This window comes from Patagioenas fasciata, chromosome 7 (genome assembly GCF_037038585.1).
Source record: "Patagioenas fasciata isolate bPatFas1 chromosome 7, bPatFas1.hap1, whole genome shotgun sequence".
In the NCBI taxonomy this organism is placed as follows: Eukaryota; Metazoa; Chordata; class Aves; order Columbiformes; family Columbidae; genus Patagioenas; species Patagioenas fasciata.
The window spans coordinates 17,447,285-17,469,203 of NC_092526.1; the positions used below are offsets into that span (position 1 = coordinate 17,447,285).

At 61.3% G+C, this 21,919-nt stretch overlaps 3 protein-coding genes across 11 annotated transcripts; 1 reads left to right on the forward strand and 2 right to left on the reverse strand.

Annotated features, from left to right (window-relative positions):
* The first annotated feature begins 95 nt into the window (after positions 1–95).
* Positions 96–15,844, forward strand: STK16 (serine/threonine kinase 16). Of its 4 annotated transcripts, XM_065840419.2 has the most exons (21): positions 127–230; positions 425–550; positions 811–917; positions 1,298–1,400; positions 1,789–1,973; positions 2,233–2,348; positions 2,622–2,775; positions 2,991–3,213; positions 3,390–3,491; positions 3,694–3,867; positions 3,982–4,098; positions 4,530–4,803; positions 5,243–5,354; positions 5,528–5,695; positions 5,810–5,880; positions 14,167–14,386; positions 14,466–14,599; positions 14,675–14,795; positions 14,876–14,971; positions 15,039–15,160; positions 15,248–15,844. In XM_065840419.2, the coding sequence occupies exons 2-21, from the start codon at positions 430–432 to the stop codon at positions 15,384–15,386; spliced, it is 2,859 nt and encodes a 952-aa protein (XP_065696491.1). In that variant the 5' UTR covers positions 127–230; positions 425–429; the 3' UTR covers positions 15,387–15,844. The 4 variants fall into 4 exon arrangements, with proteins under 4 accessions (XP_071667026.1, XP_065696491.1, XP_065696490.1 ...); XM_071810925.1 differs by lacking the exons at positions 14,167–14,386; positions 14,466–14,599; positions 14,675–14,795; ... (1 more) ...; positions 15,039–15,160; positions 15,248–15,844 and adding an exon at positions 6,445–7,062 and having other exon boundaries at positions 96–163; positions 425–917; XM_065840418.2 differs by lacking the exons at positions 127–230; positions 425–550; positions 811–917; ... (10 more) ...; positions 5,528–5,695; positions 5,810–5,880 and adding an exon at positions 13,347–13,480.
* Positions 7,298–13,335, reverse strand: GLB1L (galactosidase beta 1 like). Of its 6 annotated transcripts, none has more exons than XM_065840413.2 (17): positions 13,289–13,335; positions 12,498–12,685; positions 11,883–12,055; positions 11,460–11,610; positions 11,150–11,210; positions 10,786–10,880; positions 10,271–10,451; positions 10,129–10,187; positions 9,839–9,960; positions 9,587–9,627; positions 9,171–9,289; positions 8,956–9,030; positions 8,798–8,887; positions 8,555–8,668; positions 8,149–8,280; positions 7,611–7,826; positions 7,298–7,536 (listed from the first exon to the last, which is right to left on the reverse strand). In XM_065840413.2, exons 2-17 carry the CDS (start codon positions 12,609–12,611, stop codon positions 7,318–7,320), a joined length of 1,962 nt encoding a protein of 653 aa, XP_065696485.2. In that variant the 5' UTR covers positions 12,612–12,685; positions 13,289–13,335; the 3' UTR covers positions 7,298–7,317. The 6 variants fall into 6 exon arrangements, with proteins under 6 accessions (XP_065696485.2, XP_071667028.1, XP_071667029.1 ...); XM_071810927.1 differs by having other exon boundaries at positions 9,770–9,960; XM_071810928.1 differs by lacking the exon at positions 13,289–13,335 and adding an exon at positions 13,152–13,233 and having other exon boundaries at positions 9,770–9,960.
* Positions 15,845–16,355: 511 nt separating the features above from the next.
* LOC136102910 (tubulin alpha-5 chain) lies at positions 16,356–20,758 on the reverse strand. Its single transcript, XM_065840415.2, has 4 exons — positions 20,645–20,758; positions 18,800–19,022; positions 18,160–18,308; positions 16,356–17,951 (listed from the first exon to the last, which is right to left on the reverse strand). The coding sequence occupies exons 1-4, from the start codon at positions 20,645–20,647 to the stop codon at positions 16,980–16,982; spliced, it is 1,347 nt and encodes a 448-aa protein (XP_065696487.1). The 5' UTR covers positions 20,648–20,758; the 3' UTR covers positions 16,356–16,979.
* Positions 20,759–21,919: the final 1,161 nt, after the last annotated feature.

The window sequence follows — 21,919 nt, forward strand, 5'->3', positions numbered from 1 at the left end:
GCCCCGTGACTGGCGGCAGGAGCGCCCAATGGCAGCCGCGGGGCGGGATGGGGAGAGACCAATGAGAAGGTGGGAGGTCGGGCTGAGCCTGGCGGCGGCCCGTAGGGGGCAGGATGTGTCGTACGGCAGCTGAGTGGCGCTTCCGGGCCGGCAGCGGCCGCCCGTGAGTGACGGGGCGCGCGCCCCTGTTATCGGCGGCGGGCGGTGGGGTTGACAAGGGGGCAGCAGAGGTGGGACCTCGGGGGCAACAACTGGGCGGGGGGACCCCGGGGGCAGCAGCCGCACGGAGGGCTAGGGCGGCGGGAGAGGGCTGGGCCCGTGGGGCTGGTAGAGGGACCTCGGGAAGCGGCGGGGGCCCGTCCGGTCACCCGCGGGGGATTCCCGCCGCCCCCGGCTCAGGCGCGATTCCTTCCCCTGGGCGCAGGAGTGATGCCGGCCCCGGAGAGCAGGTCGGTTTTCGAGGCCGCCCAGGACCCCGTTCTCCTGCACGGGCTGACCTTCGTCGCCGGAGCCGCAACGAACGCGTCGGAGCCGGCAGCAGGGAGCCGCGGTGCGTGGGGCTGGGGGGGTGGCCGAGTGCGTGTCCCCTGGGCCACGAAGGGGCAGCTCGGGTGGCTGGCCCGCGGCTTGGCTGTTGTTGCTACCTGGAGGATGAATCAATGGTCTTTGCTCGGTGTCACCCCGAGGTCCCTAAAGCTCTTTGTGCAGCTGTGGGGCTCTTTGGGTGGCTGAGGAGAGATGCAGGAGGCCCTGCTGCTTGTGGTGCAGCCTGGGGAGCTGCCTGTGCACAGCCCTTGCTGCCTTTTCCAGAGAAACCCGCATCTGCCAGCAGTGAGAAGACCCCCGGGGTCCCTGAGGTGCCAGAGCGGATGTGCTGCTCGACCTGTGGGCAAGTGTTTGGCAGCCGGGAGGAGCAGGTGAGTGGGGCTGAGTGGCCAGCAGGAGGTGGGAGTGTGGCTGGTGTGGATGTGAGGGTCCTGCTGTGGAGACTCAGCTCCAGCAGTCCTGTTCCCCAGAGCTCTGCTGCCCAAGTCCTGTTGGAATCTGTCACTGAGACCCTGCATATTATTGCTTAGAATGTCCTTTACTGGAGGGAAGTGGTACATGCAGCACTATACCTCTTCAGATTAACTGTTACATGGCTGACTCCTTAATGTACCATGATCTTCCAGTCAGGATCACTGCAGGGTCCCAGAATTGGTTTAGCCCTTGGCATCTGCCACATGAGGCCCTTTGGTGGTGCTTGGTTTCCATGCACCACCAGGACCGTGCCAGCTCACACCTCTTTCCTTCACAGACTGAGCACTACCGTCTTGACTGGCATCGCTTCAACCTGAAGCAGCGACTCCTGGGGCGCCGGATACTGCCAGTAGAGGTGTTTGAGGAGAAGACACGCGCAGGTGAGGAGCAGGGCTGCCCCCAGCAGAGCCCAGAACCTGTCAGCAGCCTCACTGTGGGTGTTCTGTGCAGGAATGAAGGCCCTGGCTACCTCTGCCAGCTCAGGGTCCCTTTGTTTTGCCCTGTGGGGTTTTCTAGGGGTCCAGTACTGCTCCTGAGCTCTGCTGACTTGTTGTGGGGATAGGGGGGTGTTCTACCCAAGCCCTTGCCTGTGCATGCCTGGGATTCAGAGACCCAGACACCTGTCTTCCCAGCCCACAGCCCCTGTGTGATATGTAGGATATTGGACAGGACATTTCTGGAGTCTTGGGCTAGCCCTTGGAGTCACCTAGCATCCACTGGGGAGGCTGTTTGTTAATATTTGCCCTGCTCAATTTCTTTCCCTTGCAGGTGAAGTTTCTAGCATCTCAGGATCTGACTCAGAGAGTTCTGATGTGAGCAGTGAGTCGGAGCTGCTGCTCTCTGCCAGCAACAGCCCCAAGACCGCCCTGGTCCCCCGCTCCCACAAGGTGCTGCTCCGCAATGCGAAGGGCCAGCTCATCTCTGCCTACCGCTGTGTGCTGGGCACCAGGAAGGCAAGTCACAGCCCAGTTTGTTGGGAGAGGGACCGCAGGGAAAGTGGGTGGCACTGGGGTGCAGTCCTTTACCTCCCGTGAAGGGTGGTCTATGGTGTTAGATGAGACTCCCAGGCTTGCTGGTGGCCTGGTGTTTGTCTCTGTGGTGCTACCAGAAACCTGCTTCTGGTGCCAGCAGAGGGGCTGATCTCCATCTTGGGGGACAGCAGGAAGTAATGAGATGATCCCGTGGATGCTAGCAAATGTGTCCGTGTTTCAGGGTGGCATTGAGGAGCCAGCGGAATTGACAGCGTCACTGCAGAGCCTCAGCATGAGCACATGCTGGGTTGTGCTGATGATGGGCGGCGGGCACTTCGCAGGAGCTGTGTTCCGGGGGTGAGTGAGTGGTACAGAACTGTGGTTGCCCCTCTGGGCACAGTCAAGTGAGGCTAGGCCTTGGGTGGCCGTCCTCTCCCCACTCCTCCATCACAGCGCTTACCACGCCCTGGGATCCCACACCTCCTAGTCTTTGCCTGAGAGCTGGCTAAGCCCAGTTGTTAATTTTTAGGGCCCCAGGGGCAGCCACAAGCCCTCTGGGGTCCCAGGAGCACCATCTCACCTCCTCTCCTTGTCTGGGGCCCTGTTGCTCATGCTCACTCCTCTCCACAGCCCCCAGGTGCAGGAGCACAAGACCTTCCACCGCTACACAGTGCGAGCACGGCGGGGCACAGCCCAGGGACTCCGGGACTCCCAAACCCCTGGCTCAGCACCCAGGTCGGCTGGAGCCTCCCTGCGGCGTTACAACGAGGCAGCGTTGCTCAAGGTGAGGCTGCACCACAGCTCTCGGTAAGGGGTCGTGGCCGTGGCTGGCTCTGTGGGGTGGCACCACACAGCTGATGGAAGGCATAGGGGAGTGTGAGCTCTGGAAAGGCTCAGGGCCCAGATGAAGCTGCTCTGTCCTGGGTCTGTCCCTGTTCCAGAGCTGCCTGTGCCCCTCAGCATGCTCAGGACCCCATAATGCCTCCCCTTCCTCCCCAGGAAGTTCAGGACCTGCTGGCAGCCTGGGCACAGCACCTGAAGGAAGCTCAGCGCATCTTCCTCCGGGTCCCACGCCACAACCGCGCACTGCTCTTCAGTGGCAGGAACCCACCCCTCACCCAGGGTGACCCTCGCGTCTGCCACATCCCCCTCAGTACCCGCAGGGCCACCCTGCGAGAAGTGCTGCGAGTCCACACCACACTGGCTAGCCTGCAGGTGTATGGTGAGTCGGACTGGCCCCAGTACCTGTGGGTCAGAGCACGTGGGGCGATGTGGTCCTTCGTACACCAGGGGATGCCACGCCATGAAGTGGGGATGCTAGCTCTCCAACACTGAGGCCCTGGAGACACAGGGTGCTCCCTGTCCCCAGGTAATGACTGGAGCACCCTTGCTGCCCAGGGAAAGACACACCACTGGAGGACATCACTGGGTCCCCCCAGAAGGGTTGGCAGAAGAGGCAGCGCAAAGCAGACATGGATTCCACACAAGAGGATGCAAGTGGTGAGTTGAGCCATGGAGAGAGGCATGACTGAGCAAGCAGTGGAATCTGGTGTTATGGCATGGAACAAGGTTTGCAGCCCTGTGACAGGGCCTGGCACCACAGCAGAGGTCTGCAGAAATGTGGCCTCGTGCTGGGCAGGAGAAGGGTAGGGTGAGCTTGGCTGAGAGCCTCAAGTGATTCATGCTGTGGGGGGGGCCTCAGCCCCTGCCTTATCAGCCCATTCAGCCCCAGAGGATGAGGAGGAAGAGGAAAGCCCTGCAGGTGAACTGGAGACTGTGGAAGTGACACTGGGGACCTTGGACCTCCGGGAGTTCGAAGTGGTGCCCAAGCGAAACCGCAAAAGGAGGAAGAAGAGGAACAAGAAGGTGGAGAAAGGTGAGGGTGAAGAACTGGCTGGGCACAGTGTAGGAAGGTATTGGGGAAGTGACTACCATGGCTGGGGTGCAGGCTGGCCCTGGCCCTTGTCCTCAGCACATTCTCCCCGCGCAGGGCCTTGTACTGAAGAGACAGGATGCCCTGACACCCAGTGCAGGCAGCCCAGCCTGGAGCTGGTGATGGAGCTGCAGGGGGAGGCTGGGGCTGAGCCCCTTCCCTGGGGTAATGGAGGTAAGTGGCGTTGGGAGCTGGGCTTGGTGGATGCCTGCCCCATTTGCTGGTGGCTTTGCAGCAGGGTGAAGAGCACGTCACACAGGTGCCCAGAGCAGCTGCATGTGGGATGGCTCCAGTGCAGCCACATGCCTTTGGAAGAGCCATGTGTGTGGAGCCATACCTCTGAACCAGGCAGTACCTGGCTAAGCCAGGCATGTTGGGAGGGGGTTGGAGCGGGCCTTATCTTGGGAGAGGACTCAGCTGCTGCCAACAGTGCCCAGCAATGCCATGGTACATTGTCACAGACTCTGAAGGTGCTGGAGATCCTGCAGTGCCCAAATCCAGCTAGCAGATGATGCTTTAACTGCACTCTGTGTTTCCTAGTCAGGCTAGAGCACCACTCTGCCCAGGAAGCCATCAGACTCCCCTCCTGTTCTCTTCCTTCACAGGAGACCCTCAGACCCAGCTCTGCAATGCCCTGTTCACCGCCTGCAAAACAGGTGATGTGGGGATGCTGCGGCACCTCCTGGGTGTGTCAGAGAGTGGGGGCCTGCTCAGGGCCAGCGAGGATGGGGAGGATGCGCAGCCCCTGGATCTTCCTCACTCCCTGCTCAACCAGCCCGTGGATGAGCGCGGCTCTACCCTGCTTCACGTGGCAGCGCGGGCAGGGAAGGCTGAGGCTGTGTGCCTGCTGCTGCAGGCAGGGGCGGACCCTGCTCTCAGGTATGGCCCAGGTGCCCAGTAGTTGACAATGCCAGCCCTGATATGGGAGCTGAGCTACCAGAGGCTGGTGCTGGCCTTGTTCTGGGCAGCTGGGGTTGCTCTCTCCCAGCCGGGGCATCTGTGTTGGTTATGGGAGGCCCAAGAGCTGAACCACTGTTCTCTCCCCTGGTCTGGCACAGCAGCAGGTAATCACTGCCTCAAAGTGTTCCCAGGCTTATTCGTTGGTGGTTCAGAACGTAGGGATGAGACCATGCTTTGCAGGGCATTTGAGATGAAAGAAAGGGAGGATTTGGGGGATTCTGATGTAGGGATAAGCAATTTTCCTCTCCTTGGGTGCAATACCCTGGCCTGCAATACCCATTGCACATCTCTGGGCTCACAGCCCAGTGGTGGACAGGTGGTAAGATGGCAGCATGAGCTGGTCTTCCTTGTTTCACAGAGACAGGCAGGATAAGACCCCATACTGCGTCTCCGCTGGCAGACCGACCCGCAATGCCTTCCGCAAGTTCATGGTGGACTATCCAGACAAGTATGACTACAGCCGTGCCAAGGTGCGTGCCTGCCCTCTGCCCTCATCTTCTGGACCTGGGGGACCTCAGAACAAAGGTCCTGTTGCCTACTTGTTGTCTTGCCCCTGGGTCAGCTGGAGGTGCTGACTGCCCTCTGCCCCCAGGTGCCAGGGCCCCTGAGTCAGCTGGAGGTGCTGACTGCCCTCTGCCCCCAGGTGCCAGGGCCCCTGACACAGGAGATGGAGGCCAAGAAGCTGGAGAAGAAGCGGGCACAGAAAGTCCAGCGGAAGCAGCGGGAGCAGGCGCAGCGGGAGGAGCGACAGCGCTGGGAGCAGGAGCAGGACGAGAAGCAGCGGTTTGCAGCCCTGTCAGACAGGGAGAAGGTGAGGCCATGTGTAGGGAAGGGGATCCAGCCTGGCTGGGGCAGTGCTGGTCTCATGGGCTCTGGGCACAGCAGCTTGCAGGGCTGGGACGACTGAGCTGTCTTTCCTCCCCAGAGAGCCCTGGCTGCTGAGCGGAGGCTGGCTGCGCAGCTGCAGGACGCCAGCACAACCCTTGCCAACATCAGGTAACAGCCCTGGCAGCACGGTGCCACCAACTCCCATGTCAGCGCAGCTGTTCCCTGCCCTTCTTGCTCCAGTTCTCATTTCCAGCCTAAAGCTATTCCTGGGCATTCAATTCCCAGCAGTGCCTGTCTAAAAGCTTTCTCTTGCTCTTTTCCTGGCCCCCTGAAATATTTTGGAAAGGACAACTTGATCCACTTGCAGCCAGAGCTGTGGCATGCTAATCCCCCAGCCACTCCTCTGCCTCTGACCCTGCACCACATGTCCCTTCCATACACCACCCCACAGGTTTGTGGGCAGCCAGCCCTGCCTGTGCTAATCTGGGCAGGGGCTTTACAGCTCTGTAAGGGGCCAGATTCCCCCCTGTACCACCTGCCTCAAACTGCCTTGTCCCACACAGCATTACCTCCTGGCTGGGCTGCTGGGTGAGCCCTGTAGGACCAGGGGAGCCCCAGCTCCCTCATGCTGCTGCTGTCCCACGTAACAGCCCAGGCAGTGAATCCCCATGCTCCTCTGACCCTCTTGCACGTGTCCCCTTCACTCAGGACCACCTCTGCTCTTTCCTGCAGCCGCTGCTGGCATTGTGGAGAGTCCCTGCTGGGCCGGATCCCTTTCCATTACCTCGACTTCTCCTTCTGTTCCACGGCCTGTCTGCAAACCCACCGCCGGGCCCAGGCTGGCCAGACGTGAGGCTGGGGCCTGTTGCCACCTGACAGGGACCACTGCAGTGGAGACACAGCTGAGCACTGGCTGTGCAGTGAGAGAGAGTTTGTGGAGCAGTGCTGGTCAGAGCAACTGAGCTGGACTTGTGTCACTTTTGGGGGTAACTCTGGCAAGGCTCAGGGCAAGAATGTCACTGTGGGTGGTGATACCAGGGCCATTACAACTGGGAAGTCCCTGTGTACTAGTGGGAGGAGCCAGGACTGCTCCATGGTGTAGCTCCAGCTGGAGGGTCTTGTTGCTGGCTTTTCTCATGTCTGCCTTTTAGGCTGCTGCCTGTGGTGGTAGGACCAATCCTGACATATCCAGACCCTGCAGCCCTGAGCTGCCTGCAGCTGTGCCTGTGGTACGCTATGGGCTGTGCTTTGTCCTCTCCTCTCCTGGATGCCATTGGGCTGTCAGCCATGCCATGTCAGCAACTACCTCCTCTGCCTGCATTGTCAATAAAGAGGTGCCTTAATCCCCTAGGTGTGGAGGTGTCTGCATGAGTACTGGAACTATTTGGGATTAACATGCAAAACGAGCTTGATTCTGACCCTCTTTTTCTTTAGCCCATACCATTCCTGGCCCCAGAGAAGGGTGGGAGTCCTGGATGTCCATGACAGGGCCTCTGCCCCTTTCCTAAGGCTCTGCATCCCCTCCACTGGCCCCTGTGCTTCACCAGGCCCCTGCCACCTCTGCAGCCTGAGCTAGAGGCGATGCTGGTGCCCACAGCCCTGCATTTATTCTATGGCTGTGATCCTCTGGCTGAGGGTCCTGTTAAAAAGGGGTTGGTCAAGGAAGAGCAGGAAGGGGTCAGGGGGTGCCCCCTCCAGCTCCAGCACTGTGATGTTGTTGGGGCGGCCAACATGCAGCACCGAGCCGGGCACAAAGAGGGTCTGCTGGGGCCCATGGCGGGGCCAGTACCGGCCCAGATTGCAGCCATTTATCCACAGTTGGCCCTGGAAGATGGAGATGAGTCTGAGCTGTGCCTTTGTCCACCCTCACCCCCTCTCCTGGTTATGTACTGCCTTACCTTGCTCCAATCTGGGAACTTCACAAAGGTGTCCCAGGTGATGCCAGGAGTCTCAAAGGTCCCAGTGTAGAAGGCTGGCCCTGCTCTGGTCCTGCTGCTGGATTTTGGCAGGGCAGTGTGGGGCCAGCCCTGCTCAATGGCAGTGTCTATGGCCAGGGGGTAGATCAGCCAGTTGCTGAGAGGGCTGGAGTCCAAGGAGAGGTTCCCCAGCAAGCCCTGAGATGGAGCAAAAGGGAAAATGAGGCAGCAGTGTCTGGCTGCAGGCAGAAGGATGCTTGGCTTCCCCAGGGCATGTCCCTCTCACAGTAGTGAAGGTGGGATGTGATCCCCTCTGAGGGGCTGCACTGCCATGGGAAGAGAGGGGTGCCTATCTCACAGCCTTATCCCAGTCCTAGTTTGCCAGGAGATTAACCAGGGAGCAGGTTGAGGGGTGGCCCTGCCATGGCTGGGGTCTGTCGCAAGTGGCAGGAGAGGTGGTGTTTGGCCACACTGGTGGCCAGTTCATCCCCTCTGGATCCCCAGGGCCCTCACCCCTCACCTTGAAGTCACTGATGTTGGCCCCAAAGCTGATCCTGCCCATGTTCTCCAGCAGCACATCCAGGGTGTCCCCTGCCCTGCCTGTCACACGCAGCGCTGTCTGTCCATCCCTCTCCAGCGTCCCTCGGTACTCCTATAGCCACAAGGTCAGTGCTGCCCTCCCATCCCCAGATCCCACAGCCCCAAGCATTGCCAGCAGCCTGCCAGTGTAGCATCCTGCTGCCTGCCCTCCCTGAGCCAGCCAGGGCTCACCTCTGCCACCAAAAGGGGCAAATTCAGGCCAGAGAGCTACCCCACAAGGGCTCAGTGTGGCTCCCAGCACACTGGCACGGCACAGCCCTGCTGGCGGCAGGTCCCACAGCCCTCCTGAGCACTGCGCAGGGACAGGGGTGCTCCCACAGCCTCACCTGCTGCAGCATCACATAGCCACGGTCACAGACACTGTGGGGAGGAGCACTCAGCGTGGCTGGGTCCAGGAGGTCCCGGGGCAGCTGTGTGCGGTACAGCACAAAGCCGTGGGCCTGCAGGACACAGCAAAGTGGTACAGAAAAGGGAACAGCTGAAGACACACTCTGTTTCTCGGCCCCAGGGCAGGGCAGACAAGCTTAGGAGCATCTTCCCAGTGTCCCCAACTGCACCCAGCCCCTCACCTGCTTTATGGCCTCAAAGGTGAGGGGGAACTGGCTCTGGATGGGCCCGGAGGGGCACAGGACATCCAAGACATCCAGGAGGTTGGCATACTGCAAAGAGAGGGATGAGTGTAAGGCAGCCAGGCAGGGGCAGCACAGCCCCTGGGGCAGGTACTCACCTTCCGCAGGGCCACCTGGCCGTAGGCGTACTTGGGGGTGGCAGGTGGCATCGGACCCACTGGCAAGGGCTGGAACTGAACAGCAAACTGTCAGCTGCCCCTGAGGGGAGGCAGGGAGATGACCCCTGCCCTGCCAGGTCCATCTGTGTCCCACTCTTCCCTGGCATAGGCAGCAGGGCCCAGTACTGTCCCCCTCCTCCTGCCAGAACCAGCACCTTGCTGATGACTGTGCGGATGGCAAACAGCTTCTCAGTGGGGTCTCCTGCCTCAGAGAGAGGGGCATCATAGTCATAGCTGGTGGTCACTGGTTTGTACTGGTTCTTGAAGTCAGCACCTGGTGGGGAAGCGATGGGAGCTGGAGAAAGGAGCTCTGGCAGAGCCCAGGGCACAGAACCCAGCCCCAGGCTGGCCGCAATCTGATGGCAGGGATGCGACCCAAAACTGTGAGCCGCTTGCCTGGGGACAAAAGGAGTTCCAGGGTGGGGACAAGCTCGGTTTCGGGGAACCTGGGGTATGTGTCAGCCTTTCCCATGGGACAGAAGAGGAACCTGAAGTGAGCTCCTTGGGGATGGCTAAGGACAGCCTCCAGCCCTGCACTGTGCCACCCTCTCCATGGCAGGTCCCTACTCACCGCTCCAGTAGGCAAAGTTCGTCCCCCCATGGAACATGTACCTAGGGGACAGCCCAGAGAGCCCTGTCAGCACCCCGACAGACCCGTCAGGGGCTCACTAGGCGCTGCCCCCCCCCCGCTGCACCCCAGCCCTGCCTGCCTCTCCCTGCCCGAGCTCTGCGGGACGAAAGCAAGCAGCAATACCCACTCCAGTGCTGGCAGATAGGAGGGCACTGTCCCCCTAGGCTGTGCCCCTGCCAGCTGAGTACTTGCATGTTGACATTGGCTCCCAGCTGCAGCATGTCCTCCAGCCCCCGGGCCACCTGCACCGAGCCGGTGCTGGCATGTGCCTCCCCCCAGTAGTCCAGCCAGCCCGTGTAGTACTCGGAGTTCACCTGGGGGAGCAAAGTGCCATCACCTGCCTGGAGCTGGGGCTCCTGGAAACCCTCTGTCAGCCACATCCTCTCTGCCCACCTGCAGCCTGGCCCCAGCACCCCTCTTTGCCTCGCCCCCCACAAAGCCACCACGAGTCATTTCCCCCACAGTGCCCACATCAAGCTCACCAGAGGCCCCTTTGGCTCGATCTGGCGCTGGGCACCAAATGCCTCTGTCACATTGAAGCCTGCAGAGGTGAAGGGAGGGAGGTTGGAACACGATGGAGCTGAGACCTCCATCCCCTTTCTTCCTCCTCCCCCACAGGGGTACCTGGCCCGAAGTCAACAGTGGCGTAGAGCCCCGGCAGCGTGCCGCAGCGCAGCTCCTTCACCCGTGAGTCGTCGGTGGTAAAGAGCAGCACCTCGCTCCCCAGCAGCACTCGGAATGAGACCAGCAGGTGCCGCAGGTACCCGTAATCACAGGCATAGTAGCTCCCGTATTCGTTCTCCACCTGCAAGCAGGGCAGGGGCTGCACCTGGGTCCTGCTATGCCCTTCCCTCCCCACATCATTAGATCTCTTTACAGCCTCCACGTGCATCCCAAAAATGTCCTTCCAGCCCCACCATGACCCCCAGCTCTCCCAGCATCCTTCAACAACAAACAGCGTGGTGGCAGAGTCCCGGAGTCCCAGCCCTTGGATTTAAACCCAGGTCTAGAGGTCAGGAGGGATTTATGTAAGGGCTGTGCCAGATGAGGGCATGGTGTCAGGGGTATAGGTGGCTTTTTGGGGTACATCCAAAGATAGCCCAGAGCACGGTAGGGGGCTGGGTCCCACAGCACCCTACCTGCACGCTGATGATGTTTCCCCCATGCTGGTACAGGCGTGGTTTGATCTTGGGTAGCAGGACATGGAGCCAGGAGTCCACAGCTGCCAGGTAGGCTGGGGAGAAAGGAGGGCAGTTCAGCCTGGCTGTGGTGCCCACCCCAGCTCACTGACAGCCAGTGCTGCCTGGAGGAGGACGGGGCAGCCACGGCATAGCTGAGCATGAGGGGGAAGCAGAGAATGAACTATGGGGCTCCCAAAAGATGGAGAAGAGGATGGGAGAGACCATGCAGCAGGTTTGGCAGGTGCATGGAGAGAGACCAGGGTGCTGGGATGGGCACCGGGCTGTAAGGACACAGACACCAGAGCCCCATGCTGAGGCTCACCGGGGTCAGAGAAGCGCAGGACGATGTCTGGTTTCCACAGCAGCCAGGCAGGCAGGCCACCCTGGAGAAACCCCCACAGTCAAGAAGGAGGCAGAGGAACCGCTCAGCAGCCAGGGTTGGCACAGCCAAAACCCGGCCAGCACAATGCTGATGCTTGGCATCAAAGTGGCTTGCGTTCCCATAAGGCAGCGGCCTGGATGTGGCTGGCATGGCGCCAGGGTTGGCATGCCAGCCAGAAGTGCCAACCCTGCTGTGCCCTCTCTGGGCTACTCACAGCCCTTCCATCCTAGGTCTGGGGGCTGGGACTCACCATCTCCCACTCCGCACAGATGTAGGGCCCTGGACGTAGGATCACCAGAAGCCCCAGCTCAGCAGTCAGGTCCAGGAAAGCTTCCACGTCCCGATCCCCAGCAAAGTCATAAACCCCTGGCAGTGGTTCATGGTAGTTCCAGGGGACATAGCTGGGGCAAGAGGGGACATCAGCACATGGGGGCTAAGGGCATCCCAGCTCCTCTGCTCCTGGGAAGTGGTCTCCAGCCTAGGCTGGGGATGGCAACTAGGGCTGAACTGGGACTGGCAGGGAGGTCCCAGTCAGCCCAGTGCAAGGGCTACTCCTCGCTCCCTGTGATCAGACAACACCCTTGCCTCCCTCCCTACTCCAGGGACCCCAGAGACCCCAAGGGGCCATGGTGGCTGTGGGCTGTGCACCGCTGGGGCTGTCCCTGTCACTTACACCTGCACGGCGCTGAGCCCGCTCATGTACATCTTGAGGAGCCGATCCCTCCAGGCGGGGCGTGGGACGCGGGCGTAGTGGATGCTGCCTGAGATGTAGCGGAATGGGGCTCCATCCTTGCGGAAGCAATTGTTCTCATAATCCAGCTGGAAGGAGCCTGCTGAGGGTGAGGCCTGCAGGAGAGGGGCAGTGCTGGGGGGTTGCAGACCCTCCCCAAGCCCAGCTGCCCCCTCCCACCCTCCCTGGGACAGGGACTGACAGGGGCTGGTTCCTGGGGGAACCTTCCCCATCCTTGGTGCAGGAACAAGGCCAGTACCACGCTGTCCAGGGAGAGCAGGAAGGACAAGCAGGGCAGCCATTTGCACCACCTGATGCCCCCCTCCCACTCCCCCAGCTAATCAAACACCCTGCAGCGGAGCTGGTGGCATTTTAGGGAAAGGGTGCTGCTAAGCAGGATGCTGTGGTAGGACACAGAGGCTGCAGCAGGAGGGAGCCATAGCAGGAAGAGCAGTGACACAGGGACAAAAGCAAGGCAGATCCCGGAGCCATCCCACCAGATCCATTGCATCTCAGCCCCGCATGCTTCTCTTAAACTTTCCACCCGTGGTTTTTAACCTGTGTGTGCAGGAGCCCCACTGCCAGCAGCAGGGCAAGAGTTGTCAGCCCCATCTTTGCTGGACGCCCGATGGGCCCGGGATGGGGGACGAAGAGGGATGTGGATACCACCATCACATGATCCTTCTCTGCCAGCACCGGGTGCTTCCTCCAGGTCCTAAGTGCAGAAAGCTGAACAGCAGCACAGCCTGGGGGAAGAGCATGGAACAAGAGGGTGGGTGACTCTGGCTTCCCGTGCCTGGGCCAGCCACGCATCCCCCCCTGAAAGCAACACGGGATGTGGGCAGCTCCGGCCAGCGGGCACATCCCCCGTGCCCCTCAGGGCAGTGGGTGACACACGTGGAGGGACAAAGAGCCTCATAAAAATGTCACGACCAGACAAAACGTCTCTGAGGGAGCTCAGCCCACTTGTTAGATCAGAGCAGTGGTGCCGGAACACCCGGGTTACAGCTGCGGGAAGAGGGAATACTGCTGCTGCCTGAAAGAAAACGTTCCTGAACCGAGGGCTGGAGCCTGGTGACAAAGCTGTTGACAAGGGGCGCCGGGGAGCTGCCGCAGGGTAGGGTGAGGGGCTGAGGCCCTCGAGGACGATCCCTGCTGGGGTGGTCTCGCCACCTCTGTCCCCTACAGCGCCGACCTGCCATCAGCACTCACAGCTGGGGACACCGCGTTCCACCCCGGTCACAATAAGCGGGCAGCCTGGGGCTCGGCGCTGCGCCAACGCCCAGCCCCGCCCCGCTCCCCTCCGCCCGCAACCCGCCCCCTACGGAGGAAGAGAACAGGAGCCCCACCGCGGCGGCACCGGGTCCGGAAAGGCTGCAGCGCCCCGCCCAGGGAGTGACGCGGCTGGTGACGCGGCGGGTGACGCGCGGCAGCGGGCGATGACGCGGGCGGGCGATGGGGCAGGCGCTGTGCGTCTGCTCCCGGGGCACCGTCAGCCTGGGGGGCGTGCGGTACCTCCTGCTGCACCGCCTGGCAGAGGGGTCCGCGGCGGGGCTGGGGCACGGGGGTGTCGGGCGAGGGGGTCCGCGGGGACGGGGGGATGCTTGAGCACAAGGGGCGCTCGGGCACGGCGGTGCTTGTGCATGGGGGATGCTCGGGCATGGGGCATGGAGGGGATGTGCGGGTATGGGGATGATTCTGAGTTACAGGGGATGTTCGGGAACGGGGTGATGCTTGGACATGGCGGTGATGCTCAGGCGTCAGGGTGCTTTTGAATGGGTTTTCGGACTTGGGGGCACTGCTCCAGCGTGGAGTTGATGCTTAGACGGGGGGATGCCCGGGCATAGTGGGTGCTTGTGCATGGGGGCATGCTCAGGCATGGGGTGATGCTGAGGTGTAGGGCATGTTCAGGCACAGGGAGACGCTCGAGCATAGGGGGTTTATGCTTGTGGCAGGGGGGGGATGCTCAGGTATGGTGAGGAGGTGCTTGAGCACAGGCAGTGTTTGGGCATGGGGAATTGTTTGTGCAGAGGGGGGATGCTTTGGGTACCTGGCAGGTGCCCTCAAAGTGGGAGGAATGTGCGTAACTGGGGGGTTCTCATGGAGGGTGGTGCAGGCACCCACTGCCCTCTGCCCCCTGCCTCTGGTTGCTCACAGTTGAGGCTGGGCACAGGGTCCTGGTGGGACAGTGTGACGTGCAGCCCACGCCATGCTCGGCCCTTTGCAGAGGCTTCAGCTATGTGGACCTGGTGGAGGGGCTGCGGGATGGGCATTTCTATGCCCTGAAGCGCATCCTGTGCCATGACAAGGAGGACCGCCAGGCCGCCCTGCACGAGGTGGAGATGCATGGCCTCTTTGACCACCCCAACATCCTGCGCCTTGTGGCCCACTGCATTGTGGAGAAGGGCACCAAGTATGAAGCCTGGCTCCTCCTGCCCTATGTGAAGGTGAGGGGGGCTCCCCTGTCTGCCCCCACCCCCTTGCTGCTGGGAGTGGCAGTGACAATAGGCTGCTTGTTTTTGCCAGGGGGGAACCCTCTGGAGTGAGGTGGAAGCACTGCGAAAGAAAGGGACCTTCATGCCAGAGCAGCGGATCCTCATCATCCTCCATGGCATCTGCCGTGGACTGCAAGCCATCCACAGCAAGGGCTATGCACACAGGTGGGGGGCTGACAGCCCTGGCTGGGGGGGTTGGCAGAGGCCCCAGCGGGTGTTCAGTGACATCCATCCCCACAGGGACCTCAAGCCCACCAACGTGCTGCTGGATGAGGATGACCAGCCTGTGCTGATGGACCTGGGCTCCATGAATCAAGCTCGCATTGAAGTCAACAGCTCTCGGGAAGCCGTGGCTGTGCAGGTGGGTGCCCTGAGACATCATCCCACGAGAGCATCCCAGCCCCAAGGCCTTCATCCCTGCCCTCACCCTGCTTTCTGCAGGACTGGGCTGCCCAGCGCTGCACCATCTCCTACCGTGCCCCTGAGCTTTTCACGGTGCCGAGCCAGTGCGTCATAGACGAGCGCACAGACATCTGGGTAAGGATCCATCCCCCTGGTCCCCATCCCACTGCCATGGGGCTGCCCTGACCCCACCATGCTCCAGTCCCTAGGCTGTGTGCTGTACTGCATGATGTTTGGGGAGGGCCCCTACGATGCCATCTTCCAGAAGGGTGACAGCGTGGCTCTGGCAGTGCAGAACCCCATTACTGTGCCTCCCACAACCAGGTGAGGGGCTGGGGAGGGTGACCCTGCTCCCAAGCAGCCTCCTGTGCTATGCATCATGTAGAACCCCCTTCACTGTCCTTGCTCCAGATACTCAGCTGCCTTGCAGCGCCTGCTCCTCTCCATGATGACACTGAACCCTCAGGAGCGACCTAGCATAGATGACGTCCTCCACCAGCTGGAGGGGCTGCAGCCAGCGCCGGTGGGGCAGGAAACCACGCAGATCTGAGAGATCTGAACTTGTCCCACCCCATGGTCATGCTGGACCCTGAGAATGAGCTTGGGGAAAAGCAGCTGCCATTGTCCCTGCTCCCCCACAGAACCGTTGCAGGGGGATTTGCTGTGCTCAGTGGAGAGCTGCTGCTCTGTGCCAGAGGTGTGTTTGATTTGGAGTGTTCTGTACCCTGGACTTAGTCCATGCCCCAGGACTGTGGACATGTGACTTGCTGCTAAACATGGGGCCCTCTCTGGTCGCTGCCTCCCCCAGGGGTTGCAGGAGAAGATGCTGCGGGACCCCTCTCCAGGTGATGGCAGCCACAGCCCCGCAGCTCTGCACCCCAGGAGGATTTCTCCCCTGCCCAGGGCAGAGCTGTGCTCCTGGAGTGAGGCAGGTTGCTATTGCCTGCTCCGACGCTGCTCTCAGCGCCAACATTGCCTTGTGTTTGGAGTAAAAGATGTTCTTGTGGAGGTGTGGATGTGTCCCTGTCTCAGGGAGGGGGTCCCACCGGGGCACAAGGACAATGGAGCATGCTGTCTGGGTGGAGCAGCAAGCATTGCTGGCAGGGAAGGGCAGCAGAGGACAGCCCTGGCAAGGCGGCATGGCCAGAGCATTAGCGGTAAGCAGGGAAAGTTAATCCCTGGCCCCAGCGCGCTTCTAATGGGAGTTAACACAATTCTGCAGCTGGAGGCAGGCGCAGCTACTCTGAGCCTCTGGGGTTGGGCACTGTGGGAAGGGGCTCAGCACAGCACAGGCAGCAGCAGGGGTACAGGCAGAACTTGGCTGCCCAAGGAGAGGGAGGTGGGTGCCAAGGCTGTAGAGCTGCCAGAGTTTGGGAGGCAGGGGCAGCAGCCCTGCTCTGGTGGGGTAAGTAGAGCCTTGTGACAGCACAGCTGCCCTTGGCTGGAGAGGCTCACTGGGACCAGCAGCAGCTGGGCTGCCTGCATGGGCGATAGTAAAAAAAGAGATGCAGACAAGCAGTTTCACAGGGAAGCGTTCCCCTCCTTTAATCCTCTCGCCACAACACAGCAGAAAGGCAACCGCGGGGGTTCATGCTGCGCTGGATGCCCTTGCAGGATGCACCCACTGCACTGCAGAGCTGGGCATGCCCCTTGTCGCCAAGCTGTGGCCATGGGGACAGGGATGCCAGTCTGCTCTTACTGCTTTAACCACTCTCCTTAAAGACAAGCCCACCTACTCTCTGGCTGCGCAGGGGGAGAAGTACCATCAGCTGAGGATTTATTCCTGCTCAGGCTAAATTTGCTCCCCTGGGCTCCAGGATCCACAGCAGGGCCATATGGCACATGAGGAAGCAGTACCCACCCCTAGCTGAAGCAGCGAGCGGGGTGGGATGTGTGCCACGACCTCAGGGAGTGGATCCAGGGGCTCTTACCTGCACAGGGAGCAAGCTGGAGCTGGAGCACTGGGAAGAAGCAGAGCAGCACCAGCAGCAGAGCTGAAGCACTCACCACACACCTGAGCTGGCAAGAAACCAATACAGCTGGGGGTTCAGTGGGATACACAGAGGCTCTGAAACGGTTTATTGCGAAGGGCTTCTGCAGGTAACACAGGGAAGGAGCACAGTGCTTTTTGGCAGAGGCTTCTCTACTCCTCTCCCTCCTCTTCATCCTCATAGGAGTCCAGGCCCACCTCCTCGTAATCCTTCTCCAGAGCTGCCATGTCTTCCCGTGCCTCAGAGAACTCCCCTTCCTCCATGCCTTCACCCACGTACCAGTGCACGAAGGCTCGCTTGGCGTACATCAGGTCAAACTTGTGGTCCAGGCGAGCCCAGGCCTCGGCGATGGCCGTGGTGTTGCTCAGCATGCAGACGGCGCGCTGCACCTTGGCCAGGTCCCCCCCTGGCACCACCGTGGGCGGCTGGTAGTTGATGCCCACCTTGAAGCCCGTGGGACACCAGTCCACAAACTGGATGCTGCGCTTGGTCTTGATGGTGGCAATGGCGGCATTGACGTCCTTGGGCACCACGTCCCCGCGGTACAGCAGGCAGCAGGCCATGTACTTGCCATGGCGAGGGTCACACTTAACCATCTGGTTGGACGGCTCAAAGCAGGAGTTGGTGATCTCAGCCACTGACAGCTGCTCATGATAAGCCTTCTCTGCGGAGATGACAGGAGCGTAGGTGGCCAGGGGGAAATGGATGCGAGGGTAGGGCACCAGGTTGGTCTGGAACTCAGTCAGATCCACATTCAGGGCCCCATCAAACCGCAGTGATGCTGTGATGGATGAGACGATCTGGCTGATGAGTCTGTTCAAGTTGGTGTAGGTTGGGCGCTCGATGTCCAGGTTTCTGCGGCAGATGTCGTAGATGGCCTCATTGTCCACCATAAAGGCACAGTCTGAGTGCTCCAGGGTGGTGTGTGTGGTGAGGATGGAGTTGTAGGGCTCCACCACAGCAGTGGAGACCTGTGGTGCTGGGTAGATGGAGAACTCCAGCTTGGACTTCTTGCCGTAGTCAACAGAGAGCCTCTCCATCAAGAGCGAGGTGAATCCAGAGCCAGTGCCACCTCCAAAGCTGTGAAACACGAGGAATCCCTGGAGCCCTGTGCACTGGTCAGCCTGCAGAGAGAGCCAAGTGAGATTCCTCCAAGATACACTTTTTCATCAACACCTGACTGCTCAGGTGTCCGTCAGGACCTGGTCCATCCCTGCCATGGGCAGCTGCAGAGCCCTCCCAGGGCACAGCAGGGCTTGCAGTGTTCTCTGACCTCCAGCAAGACGCTGGACCCCCACTCGGGGGACACATTCCCCCTCTGCAGTCACCTACCAGCTTCCGGATCCTGTCCAGCACTTGGTCGATGATCTCTTTGCCAATGGTGTAGTGCCCACGGGCATAGTTGTTGGCAGCATCTTCCTTGCCGGTGATCAGCTGCTCAGGATGGAAGAGCTGGCGGTAGATCCCAGCCCGCACTTCATCTAGTAGAGAGCAGGGGAGGGCTGAGCCTGGCGCAGACTGTAGGTTTGAGCCAGCCAAAAAGCAGCTGAGCGGATGCACACAACCATCCCTCGCCTTCCTCCTGGCTCTGGCATGTACAGCCAAGGATCCACACATCAGCAGGGACACCACCAGCATCAGGTTTGTCTGGTGGTGGCTGCCACCTCCCTGCGGAGAAGCTCAGGTTCTCCCACCCATCCGGAGCTGCCTGCCCACAGCATGCAGCAGCACAGCAGGAGCTGCCATGCCGGTTGGGCTGGTTTCTATCCACGCACATGTGGTAGCAAGAGACTACCAGCCCCCTTGCCTCCAGGGCACTTCAGGAACAAAAGCTGGTGCTCAGGTTTGTGGCTTCTCCTGGGGAAAGGAGGGCCCTCAGGTTGAACCCAGTGCAGTATACTGCCAGCAGAGCATGGGCACCAGCCACTCGATCTAGTGATGTGCCCCGGGCCATGCACACTCCAGCACTTACCAATCACAGTGGGCTCCAGGTCCACAAAGATGGCCCGTGGGACATGCTTCCCAGCCCCGGTCTCACAGAAGAAGGTGGTGAAGGAGTCGTCCCCTCCACCGATGGTTTTGTCGCTGGGCATCTGCCCGTCGGGCTGGATGCCATGCTCCAGGCAGTACAGCTCCCAGCAGGTGTTGCCCATCTGGACGCCGGCCTGGCCGACGTGGACAGAGATGCACTCACGCTGGGGAGGGGGAGGCAAAATCAGATCCTGCCACAGCTCTGTCTTCCCTGCCCAGGGAGGGCTCTTCCTGCTGTCAGTGCCACACAGCCACCTGCACAGGACCTGCTCCAGCCAGTGGCTCCAGGGAGCATGTTTCTTTGGGTGACCTCCTGTGTGTCCCTGAGGGGCCCTGCATGGTTGTCATTGCCCTCAACCACACACAGGCAATGTGCTGGGTTGGGAGCCAGCTCTGGTGTCCCTCATGCCCAGCCCTTGCTGAAGGCCACCAGCCCCACAGACTCTGGCCAGGGCTGTTCTCCAGCAGCATGGGGAGCAGAGCCTGGCCCAGGTTGCCTGCCCCAGCCTCCCAGCCAGGCTCCCTGGCAGCCTCAGCCCCTTCCCTGTGCCACAGCAGCACAGCGAGGTGCTGAGTTGATGCCATCATATGCTTAACCCATGAGGTGCAGCCAGAATGGGGGATGCTTCCACCTGCTGTTCCAGAGCCAGGTAAGCACTCAGTCTCCTGGGGGATACAGGGGCAGTGGGGGACAGCCAGGCGAGGGCTGGTGGTGAAGCTCAGCAATCTCCAAGGCAGCACAGAGACTCCCAGAGCTATGTAGTCCCAAGCCCATGCTGTGAAAACTGTGTGGGCAGAAGTGCTGGGGAGCAGGCTTTGAGCTGGAGATGTGCTTCCTGCACTTCTGTCCTGCAGGTGCAGGCCTGCTCTGCTACCCCCAGCATCCCCCCTCTGCTACTCCTGGCATTCTTGGTCCTTTATCCCTGACATCCCTCCCTTCTCTGCTACACGCTTATCATCCCTGCTCCCCCAGGCAGGGCACCATATCTCAGCCTGGGGGTCCCGGGGCTCTTTGCTCCCGTGTTCCACGACCACACAGGGCTGAGCCGGGATGGAGACTATGTCCTGGTCCAGTGCTGGAAGGGCACAAGGACTCTTGCCTTCTCCGGGAGGGCCGGGGAAGCCTCAGCCCGCCGGGGGGAAGCACTGCCCGGGGCAGGGTCCCCGGCAGAGCCCGGGCGGTGCTGCGGCGGGCGGGGCGCTGCGCTGCGCCTCCTGGCACGGCCGCGTCCCCCTCCCGAGCCGCTAAATATAGCCCCGGCCCCAGGCGAGGACAGCGACGATCACCTGGTTTGGACAGCGGACCCGAGCCGCTCCGTCGCTGCCAGACCGAGCCCCCGCGGGACGACAGGGACGGGACCCCCACACCCGCTCCTCACTGCCCCCCGGCAGGGCGCCCGCTGCCCCGGGGGGAGCCCTGCCAAGCACCCAACTCCGGCCCCCGGTGCCCGGCTGGTGCCTCCACCCCCAGCAGCTGTCCCCGTCCGTCCGCGGCCACGTTCCCCACCAGAGGGGTCACCCTCCCTCCATCCCTAGTGCACCCCTTGCCGTGGCGGAGGAGGGGGTCTCAGGTAGCCCCGGGACTGGTGACGGCGGGGGGAGCCGGGCAGAAGCAGGAGGAGGACACGGCTGTCCCCGGACAGGGATTGGTGGGGCTGCCCAAGGTCACGGCGGGGAAGAAGGGGGGGCGTCGCGGAGGCTCCGCCGTGCCCGGTGTTCCGGGGGTGGCTGCCGGACGCCTTCCCCGCAGCCGTGCCCGCTGCCGCGCCGCCCGGCCCGCACTCACCATGCTGCGGCTGGGGGTCCAGGCTCTCCCGGCGGCTCGGTGCGTCGGGGCTCGGCGCAGACAAGCGGCTGCTGCAATCCCCTCTGCAGCGCCCTCTTATATGTGGGAGGGGCTTGTTGCCGCCTCGCCCCCCTTCATTTGGGTATATTTGCATGCAGGGCGGGAGTAGACACTTCGAGGGCAGCGGGACCCTGCTCAGACGCCTTCTCGGCTGCAGAGGGACCCCAAAGTGCAGGGGACTGGGGTTGGTTTCCCTCTGCCGGGAGGGAAGCGGGGGGCGTCCTGCCAAGCTGCATGCAGGAGGTCTGGGCTCTAGCCCTCACTAGGGACATGCGGTGCTGAGCCACCAGGCCACGGTCTGGAGCGGGTACAGTAGCCCCCACTCTGCTCTCCTACCAGCATTTCTGCACTGCAGGCTCTCTGGGATCTGGTGACAGACACCTCAATATCACCTGGGCCTCTAGAGCAGGGGAAAGGAGAAGAAACACATTAGAGATACAGATCAGGCTCTGGAAACCAGGGAGCCTCCAAACCCCTCTTTACCATCAGCATTTCAGGAACCTCTGGCTGAGGGTTGCTCTTCCCTCCTGGTGGGGACAGGCGCCACACACCTCCATGAGGCTGAATATCACCTTGACAAATCTGGGCTGCTGGCCCAGCTGCCACAAAAACGGTCATTGCAGCCCATTTGCTGTCAATGACTTGTGACTACAGTCAGAGAAGCCCCTTCATTTGAGCCCCAACTAGCACAGCCTTCATCTCTGGTGCCAGAGCTGGTCCTGCTGCTGGGGGTCTGTGGGCCACTAACCCAGTTGTTAGCTGAGGGAGAAGAGAATCCAGTGTCCCAGCCTTGCATGCTGTGTGCAGCAGGGAGAGGGCTCTGTCCTTGCTGCTAGGACATGGGCTTACACAGCTATCCCTGCCTGTGGGGACAGGGGATCTGCTGCCCAGGGGCATGCCAGGAGACACTGCTGTGACCCTCTGGAGTGGGGTCCAGATCAAAGATGCAGGATAATCTTTAAGAAAAAAAAAAAGGAACAGGATGCAATTCCAACTGCTATGCGTGTCTGGCAGCATAGTCAGGTCCCTGCAAAGACATGAAGAGGAGGGGTCTCTGCAGTGGGATCAGAGCAATGCCTGGAGTGAGGGGCAGCAGCTCCAGCTTGTGCCTTGCTGCAGCAGCAGGCACCACTTGGTCTGAGCCCATGGGTCTGGTCATAGGGAGCAGCACCAGGAGTCCTGCACAGTGGTGTGAGTGCCTGGCCATGCTCCAGG